The following is a 14038-nucleotide window of genomic DNA, read 5'->3' as shown; positions in this document are numbered from 1 at the left end:
CCATCTCCCTTTAAGACACTTTTTAAATGTTTATTTTATTAAAAACATATACACTGTATTTCAATTTCAATATGTATAAATATGAGTGAAATACTTGAGCACAATACATAACTCAACAGGCACACCACAAAATAACTAATTTGAGTAATGTTTAGCGCAGCCGTGCTATCCATTGAAAGCATAGGGCACGTTAAAAAGATTTTGGTCTCTAAACATTCTCTGGTAATTCTTTTTTAGCATGAACTAGTAATACCAGATGGTGCTCTATTCTTAGCACAGGCCGGCAAAATTGATACTGCATCACTTGTAATCTGGGCTTAAGTGTGTACCTGATACTGTCATTTTACTCTTAGCATGAAGAAATAATCTGTTAGATTACGAATTTTGCGTTAGCCTTAAAACCAGTGTTGGGAGGTCCCAATGCTGCTTTTTAACGCCCACTGGTATTACGAGTCTGGCAGGTATAGGTGTACCGCTCACTTTTTTTCCGTGACTCGAGCATACCGCAAATCCACTTGCGTAAACTGCGTATCCTATCTTTTCAATGGGATTTTCCTAACGCCGGTATTATGAGTCTTGGAAAAAGTGAGCAGTAGACCCTCTCCTGTCAAGACTCCTACCGCATTTAAAAGTCAGTAGTTAAGAGTTTTATGGGCTAACGCCGTAACATAAAACTCTTGGCTAAAGTGCTAAAAAGTACACTAACACCCATAAACTACCCATTAACCCCTAAACCGAGGCCCCCCCACCCACATCGCAAACACTTAAATACATTTTTTAACCCCTAATCTGCCGACCGGACATCACCGCCACTTCAATATATTAACCCCTAAACCGCCGCACTCCCGCCTCGCAAACATTAGTTAAATTTTATATATTTATTGAATATTAGTTAAATTTTATTAACCCCTAATCTGCCGTCCGTAACATCGCCAACACCTACCTACATTTATTAACCTACATTTACCGGACATCGCCGCCACTTCAATAAATATATTAACCCCTAAACCGCCGCACTCCCGCCTCGCAAACATTAGTTAAATTTGATATATTTATTGAATATTAGTTAAATTTTATTAACCCCTAATCTGCCGTCCCTAACATTGCCAACACCTACCTAAATTTATTAACCCATAACCAGCCGCCCCCAATGTCGCCGCAACTATATTAAAGTTATTAACCCCTAAACCTAAGTCTAACTCTAACCCTAACACCCCCCAACTTAAATATAATTTAAAATAATCTAAATAAAATAACTACAATTAACTAAATTATTCCTATCTAAAACTAAATACCTATAAAATAAACCCTAAGCTAGCTACAATATAACTAATAGTTACATTTGTATCTAGCTTAGGGTTTATATTTATTTTACAGGCAACTTTGTATTTATTTTAACTAGGTAGAATATTTATTCAATAATTATTAACTATTTAATAACTTCCTAGTTAAAATAAATACAAATATACCTGTAAAATAAAACCTAACCTAAGTTACAATTACACCTAACACTCAACTATCATTAAATAAATTAACTAAATTAACTACAATTAATTACAATTAAATAAACTAAAGTACGGGGAAAAAAACACTAAATTACAGAAAATAATAAAATAATTACAATTTTTTTAAACTAATTACACCTAATCTAATCCCCCTAGTAAAATAAAAGGCCCCCAAAATAAAAAAAAAATCCCTACCCTATACTAAATTACAAATAGCCCTTAAAAGGGCCTTTTGCGGGGCATTGCCCCAAAGTAATCAGCTCTTTTACCTGTAACAAAAATACAATACCCCCCCCCAACATTAAAACCCACCACCCACACACCCAACCCTACTCTAAAGCCCACCCAATCCCCCCTTAATAAAACCTAACACTAACGCCTTGAAGATCACCCTATCTTGAGACGTCTTCACCCAACCGGGCAGAAGTGTTCCTCCAGACGGTCCGAAGTCTTCATCCTATCCGGGCAGAAGAGGTCCTCCAGACGGGCAGAAGTCTTCATCCAGGTGGCATCTTCTATATTCATCCATCCAGAGCGGGTCCATCTTCAAGACATCCGACGCGGAGCATCCTCTTCTTTCTGACGACTAACACTAAATGACGGTACCTTTAAGGGACGTCATCCAAGATGGCATCCCTTCAATTCCGATTGGCTGATAGAATTCTATTAGCCAATCAGCCAATAGGATTAAGCTTGCATTCTATTGGCTGATTGGAACAGCCAATAGAATGCAAGCTCAATCCTATTGGCTGATTGCATCAGCCAATAGGATTTTTTCTACCTTAATTCCGATTAGCTGATAGAATTCTATCAGCCAATCGGAATTGAAGGGATGCCATCTTGGATGACGTCACTTAAAGGTACCGTTATTTAGTGTTAGTCGTCGGAAAGAAGAGGATGCTCCGCGTCGGATCTCTTGAAGATGGACCTGCTCCGCTCCGGATGGATGAAGATAGAAGATGCCGTCTGGATGAAGACTTCTGCCCATCTGGAGGACCTCTTCTGCCCGGATAGGATGAAGACTTCGGACCATCTGGAGGACCACTTCTGCCCGGTTGAGTGAAGACGTCTCAAGGTAGGGTGATCTTCAAGGGGTTAGTGTTAGGTTTTATTAAGGGGGATTGGGTGGGTTTTAGAGTAGGGTTGGGTGTGTGGGTGGTGGGTTTTAATGTTGGGGGGTATTGTATTTTTTTTACAGGTAAAAGAGCTGATTACTTTGGGGCAATGCCCCGCAAAAGGCCCTTTTAAGGGCTATTTGTAATTTAGTATAGGGTAGGGATTTTTTTTTATTTTGGGGGGCTTTTTTATTTTATTAGGGGGATCAGATTAGGTGTAATTAGTTTAAAAAAATTGTAATTATTTTATTTTTTTTCTGTAATTTAGTTTGTTTTTTGTAGAACTTTAGTTTATTTAATTTAATTGTAATTAATTGTAGTTAATTTAGTTAATTTATTTAATGATAGTGTAGTGTTAGGTGTAATTGTAACTTAGGTTAGGTTTTATTTTACAGGTATATTTGTATTTATTTTAACTAGGAAGTTATTAAATAGTTAATAACTATTTAATAACTATTCTACGTAGTTAAAATAAATACAAAGTTGCTTGTAAAATAAATATAAACCCTAAGCTAGATACAAATGTAACTATTAGTTTTATTGTAGCTATCTTAGGGTTTATTTAATAGGTAAGTATTTAGTATTAAATAGGAATAATTTAGTTGATTGTAGTTATTTTATTTAGATTTATTTAAATTATATTTAAGTTCAGGGGGTGTTAGGGTTAGACTTAGGTTTAGGGGTTAATAACTTTAATATAGTGGTGGGGCGGAAGATTAGGGGTTAATAATTGTAGGTAGGTGGCGGCGACATTGGGGGCGGCAGATTAGGGGTTAATAAATATAATGTAGGGTTCGGCGATGTTGGGGGCATCAGATTAGGGGTTCATAACTATAATGTAGGTGGGGGCGGTGTCCGGAGCGGCAGATTAGGGGTTAATAATATAATGTAGGTGTCGGCGATGTTGGGGACGGCAGATTAGGGGTTAATATGTGTAAGATTAGTGGTGTTTAGACTCTTGGTTCATGTTAGGGTGTTAGGTGTAGACATAAAATGTGTTTCCCCATAGGAATCAATGGGGCTGCGTTAGGAGCTTTTTTGCAGGTGTTAGGTTTTTTTTCAACCGAATCTGCCCCATTGATTCCTATGGGGAAATCGTGCACGAGCACGTTCAGCCAGCTCACCGCTACCGTAAGCAGCGATGGTATTGAGGTGAGATGTGGAGCTAAATTTTGCTCTCCACTCACTTTTTTGCGGCTAACGCCTGGTTTAAAAAAACCTGTAATACCAGCGTTGTTTGTAGATGAGCAGTGAGCTGAAACTGCTCGTTAACACCGCACAGCCTTACCGACAAAACTCGTAATCTAGCCGAATGTATCTACCAGGTATCTCTTATCACTCTGAAAAGTCACTTTTGTTTCCACATGGAATAATCAGTTGTACATTTGACGGAGCCTGATGCTTAGATTATAATCTGAGCCTAGATTATAATCTGAGCCAATAAAATGCCCAGATATTGTTCTTTATAAAGATGCTACTTGAGTAGTAGGATAAAACAGAAACATTTTTACCTATCCGGATTTGTAAATGGTCTCAGTCTCATTCTCAAAACTCGTAGTTTATATTTGGGACCAATAACACTTCCTGTTGTAAATGTCACAAAAACTCTTGATATTTTGTCAAAGTCTTCATCAAATTTAGCAAGGAGAGTTTCTTCATTATATTGTTCAAACGTTGCTACATCCCTGAAAATAAAGGAATAAATCTAAATGTATTAAATCATCAAATATCATAAACGTTTATTTTCAATATTATAGGAAGAACTCTGGCACCAGATCCGATTTGTGCAGATTAATGACAGGAATGTGTGGGAGTATGTGCACAAACTAGTAAAACATTTCTAAACAAAATCTCTTGAATACCTATGATACATTTATTAAAATGAAAAAGGAAATTAAAGAGACATTAAAGTTCTTTGCTTATATATATACTATGGTTTTAAAAGAGAATAAGAAGTAATATTTCAGTCAATGAAACCATACTCATAGGGCCCGATTTACCATTATGCGGGCGGACATGATCCACTGTAGCGGATCATGTCCGCCGCACATCGATAAATGCCGACAGCATAGGCTGTCGCCATTTATCATTGCACAAGCATTTCTCGTGAAATGCTTGTGCAGTGCCACCCTCTGCAGATTTGCTGCCAATCAGACACAAGCAGGGGATGTCAGCTGTCTTATGACCGCTGCTTCTTAACTTCCCTTTCAGATGGACCTGAATCGACCCCTAAGGGTAAAACCCAGAGGTGAAGTGAAAGCAAAACTTTTGAGTAATACTTTGGGCACCCAAACTGTCCACCACCCCTAACTCAGGCAAATAACTTTACAATAATTAAAGGGAAAATAAGGTCAAGATGGAACTTTTATTATTCTTACTGACCAGGTAAAACCTTCCAATTTATTTCTGTTATCAAATTTACTTTCATCTCTTGGTTATATTTGGTAACAATGTTATATACTGAGCCTATTAAATAAATTGCATGATTTATTTGAATCAAGTAAATTTAATTTTGACCTTCATGTCCCTTTTATTTCTAAGCCCTTGAAAACCGCCAATTATCTAAATGCATTTGACAGTTTTCACAGCTAGGGGGTGTTAGTTCACGTGTGCCAAATAGATAACATTGTGCTCACGCCCGTGGGGTTACTTATGAGAGGGCACTGATTGGTTAAAATGCAAGTCTGTCAAAAGAACTGAAATAAGGGGGCAGTCTGCAAAGGCTTAGATACAAGGTAAGCACAGAGGTAAAAAGTGTATTTCTATAACAGTGTTGGTTATGCAAAACTGGGGAATGGGTAATAAAGGGATTATCAATCTTTTTAAACAATAACAATTCTGGAGTAGACTGTTCCTTTACATAAAGGGTATTTATTAGAAGAAAAGTATAGAAGATTTGTTCCGATACTTACTGAGATAGGTTTGATTCTGTTATGTTCCCATCTTCAGACATCAGCTTAATGTTAATATATCCCCGTCTTGTTTTACTACTCCATGTAAGAAAATCCAAATAATAATGAAATACTACAAAATAAAAAGACACCATTATTAACATAATCAAAAGATTTTATTTTGTAATTATTATGTAAGTCTGAGTTTACAAATGTTTCTAACTCTTTATTCCAATAAAAAATCCTAAATGATTTGATTCTTAAAGGGACATACAACCCAAAATCTCTCTTTCATGATTAACATAGATCCTACAATTTGAACAAATTTTATATTTCATGTCTATAATCAAATTGTCTTTGTTTTCTTGTTACCCTTTATTAAAAAAACAGGAGTGACAGTTCAGGAGTGTGCACGTGTCTGCAGCAATATATGGCAGCAGTTTTGCAACAATGTTATACATTAGCAAGTGCACTAGATGGTAGCACTATTTCCTGTCATGTAGTGCTCCAAACATGTTCACGCTACCTACCTAGATATCTCTTCAACAAAGAATAACAAGAGCACAAAGCAAAGTTGATAATAGATGTCAATTGAAAACTTTTTTAAAAGTTGTATTTTCTACCTGAATCATGAAAACTACATTTTTGGTTTCATGTTCCTTTAAGTAGTAATTGATAATAATTGCAAAACCCATTTTTGAGATATTTAAGGTTAAAAAAGTATTAGTCCTACAGCTTAAATAGCAATAATAACATTTGAAAAGGTTCACAAAACTTAAAGAGACAGTAAACACCTTGGTATTTTTAAATAAAATGCTGTTATGGCGTGGAGTGTGTGGACGCCTAAGATGGTTGCACCACACTTATACTCCACTCCATGTGTCACCTCATGTAGGACCCTGATTTTTGAGGCTTAAAGGGACAGTCAAGTCCAAAAAAAACTTTCATGATTTAAATAGGGCATGCAGTTTTAAACAACGTCCCAATTTACTTTTATCACCAATTTTGCTTTGTTCTCTTGGTATTCTGCGTTGAAAGCTAAACCTAAGAGGTTCATATGCTAATTTCTTAGACCTTGGAGACTGCCTCTAATCTGAATGCATTTTGACCACTAGAGGGCATTAGTTCATGTGTTTCATATAGATAACATTGAGCTCATGCACGTGAAGTGACCTAGGAGTGAGCACAGATTGGCTAAAATGCAAGTCTGTCAAAAGAACTGAAATAAGGGGGCAGTCAGCAGAATTATATATTATTATAACTGTTGGTTTTGCAAAACTGGGGAATAGGTAATAAAAGGATTATCTTTCTTTTTAAACAACAAAAACTATGGTGTTGACTGTCCCTTTAATCACAACAAGGCTTGTATGCATAACTTGTATTCAGTGACCTGACACCTCAGAACAAGAACCACCATTAGAATGAGGGGGACAAAAGCAGTTTATGCAGTGCTGAGGATGCAGCCTATTGACTGAGGAAAGCCCAGCAGCTCCTTGCTTTGCAGATGCACTGCAGATTACAGAGGTGCCAATTAGTGCATGGAGATATCCTACACCCACATGGAGCACCAAGATACCGCCTTAAAGGGACAGTCTAGTCAAAATTAAACTTTCATTATTCAGATAGGGCATGTAATTTTACACAACTTTACAAAATACTTTTTTTATAAAATGTGCTTTGTCTCTTGGTATTCTTAGTTGAAAGCTAAACCTAGGTAGGCTCATATGCTAATTTCTAAGCCCTTGAAGGCTGCCTCTTATCACATGCTTTTATATTTGCTTTTTACAACAGGGGAGCGCTAGTTCATGTGAGCCATATAGATAACATTGTGCTGACGCTCGGGGAGTTATTTAAGAGTTAGCACATCACAGTACTAATTGGCTAAAATGCAAGTCAATAGATAATACATTAAAAGTCATGTGATCAGGGGGCTGTCAGAAGATGCTTAGATGCAAGGTAATCACAGAGGTAAAAAGTATATTAATATTACAGTGTTAGTTATGCAAAACTGGGGAATGGGTAATAAAGGGATTATCTATCTTTTAAAACAATAAAAATTCTAGTGTAGACTGTCCCTTTAATTCTTCGAAGGCCTAGTAAAGTGGCCCGCATCTGACGTCAGATTACACCACTAGTTCACTGTGTAGCACTGGCCCCTCAGCTCCAGACTCACTATTGGGTCCCTTATTTATATAATTCCAGAATTTACTTTATTGAGGATGTAAACCAACCAGAAAATACAGGATGTTTGTATGCAGTATTAAAAACAGAAAAAAAGCTTCTATAGGCTAAAGTGGCAAATATGTATTGTGACCTCCCCTTACACTTGCAGAAACCTGGCTCTCGTAAATCTAAATGGAATGGAACCGTAATTAATATCATTGCTAACACCTGTATTTGTCCTACTATTTCATGTCAAAATGACTGCTGTGAAAAAGGTCTATCACACCAGGTTTGTGCAAGACATACTTGAGCATTACATACACATGTGGTATGAGTTTAATTAATTGGAAGCTTGCTACTAAGACCAACTTTCAATCACATAATTTCATTAAAAATGTCAAAGATCACAGAATTTGACAGACATCGGTGCATATCTATCAAGCTCCATATGGAGCTTGAAGCCCCATGTTTCTGGTGAGCCTTCAGATTTGCCAGAAACACAGTTATGAAGCAGCGGTCTAAAGACCGCTGCTCAATAACCTGTCTGCATGCTCTGAGCAGGCGGACAGACATTGCCGCAATGCAACCGATCGAGTAAGATCGGGTTGATTGACACCCCCTGCTGGCGACCGATTGTCTGTGAATCTGCAGGGGCGGCGTTGCACCAGCAGCTCACAAGACAGTGACTTTTTTCTGTTTGCAATTTTTGCAATACCTTCTTCTCATGTCTTAGGATTAGGTTTAGGTGCCACCTTTTTTTGATGCTTTTCGACAGGCTTCACAAAAATCTCTCAATGGATTCTTGAGAAGTAGCACCAGTTGGAAGACGCGTAAGAAGTACAAGTTGCTAATTAACAAAATAGGTTGTCATTTGTTTCGACTTTAATTCTTTAGATTTAGTATATTTATGTTCGGTAAATTTGAATTAATGTGTAAACTAGCAAAGCTACTATAGCAAACAATTCTTTTTGTGATAGTTTTCAATTCATAGTATTTACAGATGATTCAAGTCTGTTTCTAATAATTCTTGTTTATAACTTATAGTATAAGCTTTTAGTTAAAGTTTAATCTATTAGGGGTATGTCTGGGCAAAGATGGCGCTCAGTCGCATTTTCAGAAGCTCCGGCTCCAACTTTGCTAATCTACAGTTTTCCACTTCATGCCGAACATCTATTTTATAGTGATTACACAAAGATCATATAATAGTGTTGGTAGACCAGCTGGACATACTATTTCATAAATATATCTAAGAACTCTGAGCTCTATACCGGACCATTGAGGCCTCGGGTGGTGTACCGTGTAAGGAACCTCGGCATCCCCCCTTCCACGATAATCGGGGTATTACAGTCCCAAAAGGAATGCTGTACTTACCCATATCTATATCCATGAAGGATCTTCATTCAGTATTGATCACTCAGCTGGAGTCTTCTGAGCACCATATGGATCGCTTGTTTAATGACCTGAGGGGCCTATGTAAGTCCTTAAACAAATCGATAGTCCCACAGTCAAATGCAGCTATGCACATGCTGGCTACGACAAATATCTCTCGTTTAACACAGAGAACGGATCTGAGGTGCCGTTGTCTAGTGTACCCGATAGTCCTCACAGATTACCGCAGCATGAGTCAGTCAAGAGAATGGGGCGGCCTACTTTGAACTTACCGGAGGCAATTTGAGTGATGATGCCCTTGACTTCTCTGGGGGAGGATGCGGCTGACCTCCTTGGAGATACCGGGGATCTCATAGCCATCCGCGAAGGAGCAATAGATTACTTGCAGACCACCGAGAATGTCAGACTCACAGAAGTCCCACGAGCCCTGATTAGCAACTCGGACAATATATTACCACCGGGGAGTGGTCATTCTTGTTGGCCGATCTCACGTTCCTCTACAATATGGCACTACAACTCTCTCCACTTTTTTCCCTCTTCTTGGGGGTGGAGTGGTGAAACTGGCAGAAAAGAATATATGACAGATCGGGAGGTCACAAGCTTGATGCTACAGCAGTGACGTGGCGGTTCAGGAAAATTAGAGTGGGATAACTCACCTAACCCGGTCTACTCTTCAGATCACCCTTGTCTGGTGTAGTGAACCTGAAACTCCCATTCTTCTCATTATTCCACAGTTATTTATGAGGACTTTTAGGTTTGATGTTTATAACTGAGTGCGGACATGTAATCGGCCATAACTTTTAAATATGAATGCCACATACCCTTTCTATATAATTAGATACCATATTGAGGTGTATCAAATGAGACTTCTTTATATACCTAAAGGTTATATTTATGCTTTAGCTGAGCATGTTTACCTCACAAGATATCATTACACCCTAATAGTCACAATGTGTTATTTTTTCAAAACATGGTTAGTATGTATCTTTGCTCTTAATATCAATTCATGGCTTACTAAATGTCTGAGTTACTGTGCCCTACATGCAATTGTGCCATAGCGTGCTTAAACCTACATTCCGTTAGCATTGAAAGCTAAGAAGTATCTCATCTTTAAAGTTCAGTCTTATTTTAACATTATAATTACTCTTCTCTATACCGGTAATGTGTTTAATATATCTTTTACCCATGAACACTTAGAAATCTTGATAAGAGACTACTTAAAGGGACAGTCAAGTCCAAAAAAAACTTTAATGATTTAAATAGGGAATGTAATTTTAAACAACTTTCCAATTTACTTTTATCACCAATTTTGCTTTTTTCTCTTGGTATTCTTAGTTGAAAGCTTAACCTAGGAGGTTCATATGCAAATTTCTTAGACCTTGAAGACTGCTTCTAACCTGAATGCATTTTTACCACTAGAGGGCATTAGTTCATGTGTTTCATATAGATAACATTAAGCTCATGCACGTGAAGTTACCCTGGAGTATGCACTGGCTAAAATGCAAGTCTGCCAAAAGAACTGAAATAAGGGGGCAGTTTGCAGATGCTTAGATACAAGGTAATTACAGAGGTAAAACGTGTATTATTATAACTGTGTTGGTTATGCAAAACTGGGGAATGGGTAATAAAGGGATTATCTATCTTTTTAAACAACAAAAATTCTGATGTTGACTGTCCCTTTAAGCTCAAAATTGATACCTCTTGAAAAATCACATAATCTTTACCTGACTCCTTAATCTCCTAAATTTGAAAAAACTAAATGATTGAGATTAAGGAAAAAACATTTAGTTTAGTGATTACATAATAGGTTGAAGTGGTTGTATGTTGATCCCTTTTAATAGCATGTTGTGATGTTAATAGGTAATATGTGCAATAAATCTGGTGTTCCAAACCCATAGAGATATTTGTGTATGTCTATCTAAGGGATTTGAGAATGGTTATTATGCGTATAAAGTGTTTGTTGGGTTATTGATTTCACTAATATTTATTCATGTAAAGGTGCTTAGTATTAATCTTTATCTTAAACTGATTGTGACGTTGTTTCTTAACACCACTCATCATGGCAGGTGTAACGCCAGTGCCCATGCGTAGAAACAATGTTCCATTCTAAAACTTTTTAAGGTAACTTTTTATTCAGTCCTTTTAGCTGTGGACTTTGATATGTATATTGTTGTTTGTTATCAAATATTTGTATTGTGATGACAAAACAGGACTGGCATATGTTTAGTATAAGGCCAATTTTGCTAAAGCGATAATAAAAAAAAATGCTGCAAATAAACAATGGATCGCAATCATGTTAACACTGAAAAGGGCTAATCTGCAGCTGTTAACATACCAATAATTATGGATAGATTGTGATTAATCCCTTAGTGTATTATAAATTATTATCTTCTTTGCATGTGAACACTAGAAAAAACTACTCTTGCTCCTCATACTCAGTCAAGATTTTAAACCAGATAGTTGCATTTCTGGGGCGGGGGGGGTGCATGTTCAACAGTTTAACATATGTGTAGATGTATATGTGCAGTAGAATGTTCTGCATACTAAACAATAAATCCTCCTGACCAGCACAGGCCAGCAGATTGGTTGCACAAAAAAATAGCCTAGTTGGGTGTTGTGAAGGCCTCATGATTTTAAGCACAAGAGGTTAACTTTTTATCTGTGTGTTAAATGTTTTTCCAAAGGATGTGTGTCACTGTGTTTTTTGTTTGTTTGTTTTTTTCTTAAAAAAACAGAAATCCGTCATAAATAGCTGTAATCTTCTGCCGGTGGTCAGTTTTACAGCCACAATTTAAAGGGACAGGAAACCACAAAGTTTTATTTCATGGCTTGGATAGAACATACAATTTTAAAGAACTTTCCAATGTACTTCCATTATCAAATTTGTTTTGTTATTTTGTAATCCTTTGCTGAAGGAACAGCATTGAACTACTGGCAGAAAGATAAACACATCTAGTCAGCCAATCACAAAAAAACAAATGTGTGCAGGCACCAATTAGCAGCAGCTCCCACTAGTGTAAGATATGTGCATTTTCTTTTTCAACAAGGGATATGAAGAGAAAAAAAAACACATTTGAAATTAGAAGTGAATTTAAAAGTGTCTTAAAATTACATGCTCTACCGGAATCATGCAAGTTTAATTTTGACTTTCCTATCCCTTTAACACAGAGGGTGATTGCCTTTCTTGGATGTGAACCAGATATACATAACATAAGTTATAAGGTGTTCTATAATTTCATTCAGGGATACAGAGTTTTAGGACATGCCAACAATAAAAGTTGGTCATTCTACATGGGAGCCTACGTAACAGCAGTGTTAGTCCATTGGTGCAGGTACCTAAGCCAGTACAGTGTTAGGATCTGTTTTCTCCATTTAAATTTTAAAACTTTTTTGTCTTGTGTAATTATTATACAAATGCACTGTGACTTTTTGCTTATAATAAATTATCCTTTACTAAGTTTTGCCTTTGTCTTATACTGGAACCACGTTACTGGAAGAGACTGGTAATATAAATACTGGGGGGGGGGTTTAAACAGATTTTGTGGTGGCAGCATTTGTAGTTATATATGCAGATAGGGGATGGTGATAAAAGGATTTTTGTACTTTCTGGAGCTAGAATAGTTTAGAAAGTGTTTTGTTAACCCTTTCATCCCCGCATCTCAGTCCCAGCCTTGCCTTGCCTGGCCAGTCTAATCAGGAGAGGCGTATGTCACATTGGGTACTATAGTAACTACAAAGTAAGTTTATTGAAAGGACATCAAATTAATTTTGCTTCTTAATTACATATAGAAAAAGGCATTTCAAAATGAACAATTTTTTTTAACATTTTTTTTTAATTGTTCACCAATTCAGTTGTTGGAGTTTTCTTTATCAGCAAGTAAGTAGGTGTGAGCTATGCACAGCCACCATCTTCCTTTGTTAGCTTTAATTTGAATTTAGCCATATCAAAAACTGTATTATGGAGCAGCACTCTCTTTCCCCAGTATTCCAACGTGTATATGAGTGGATGCAAGCTTATGGAGTTTCCCTCTTACTGCACAAATCATACAAAGCAAAATAAAAGCTGCATACTCAAATCAAGAAGTGAAATAAGTTTATTGACAAGCAACGTTTCGGGGCTCCCGTCCCGTTGTTAAGCTTGACAAATGGACAGGAGCCCCAAAAAGCTGCTTGTGCTTTGGATTAATTTAGCCAACTCTAAATGTAATACATTTATAAACAGTGCCTTTTCATTGGTATGATGGATTGTTTCTTTAGCATTAGTTTTGGTTTTGTAGGATGCACCAAATGACTATGAGTATGAGTATGAATAATTATGAGTAAATAGAAACCTGCTACAGCAAAATGTAACAGGGTAGCCTGATGGTAAAGTTACTGCCCTACGGCCTTGTAATGTTTGGGTTATGGGTCTGGGTCTGAGTCCTAACAAAAGTACTTTTTTATAAAAACAACTAGATGTTGTGCTGAAATATTCAAACTTAAAAAACAACCTCCACATGTCCCGTAGCGCAGCTCATCAATGTGTTCTTGGTTTAAATCCCTTTTATATTTTGTTGTCAATGTATTGAAAAGAAATGACCTGCAGTCAATGGGTTAAGCATATGATTAATTATTGCACATATTAAAAAAAAAATAGTATGAAGTTTAAAAACAAAAAACATCTTAATGGCAGAGTTTAAAATCTCAGACAAAAGACATAAAAACAATGTCTGTGTTTAATATTTTGAGTAACAAAAATGTATAAATTTTACACCCTCACCAAAAAAATCTTTAAAATTAGAAATATGCTAAAATATTTTTGGCTTAAAAATGGTTAAGTTGAAGCTGTTTTAATTGAAAGCAATAATAACAGGATGTGCATACTGGTGTACTAGTCCCAGGACTCTACTGCTCCCTGGCTTAAAGGGTCAACTACCACAGAAAAATAATGCATTATACAGTACAGGAAGATCCAGTTTTAAAAGCACTGTAATAC

General features: G+C 36.7%; 1 protein-coding gene across 1 annotated transcript in view; it reads right to left on the bottom strand.

Annotated features, from left to right (window-relative positions):
* The window catches only part of LIPI (lipase I), a 125958-nt gene that overhangs the window by 18641 nt on the left and 93279 nt on the right, over window positions 1–14038 (bottom strand). Inside the window, exons 8-9 of the mRNA XM_053706021.1 lie at window positions 5533–5644; window positions 4132–4305 (exon numbers count right to left, since the gene is read on the bottom strand). Coding sequence (XP_053561996.1) covers window positions 4132–4305; window positions 5533–5644 — 286 coding nt within the window. The remainder of the gene's footprint in view (window positions 1–4131; window positions 4306–5532; window positions 5645–14038) is intronic.

Source organism: Bombina bombina, chromosome 3, assembly GCF_027579735.1.
Source record: "Bombina bombina isolate aBomBom1 chromosome 3, aBomBom1.pri, whole genome shotgun sequence".
Taxonomy (NCBI): Eukaryota; Metazoa; Chordata; class Amphibia; order Anura; family Bombinatoridae; genus Bombina; species Bombina bombina.
This window is presented reverse-complemented; position numbering and strand designations above follow the sequence as displayed.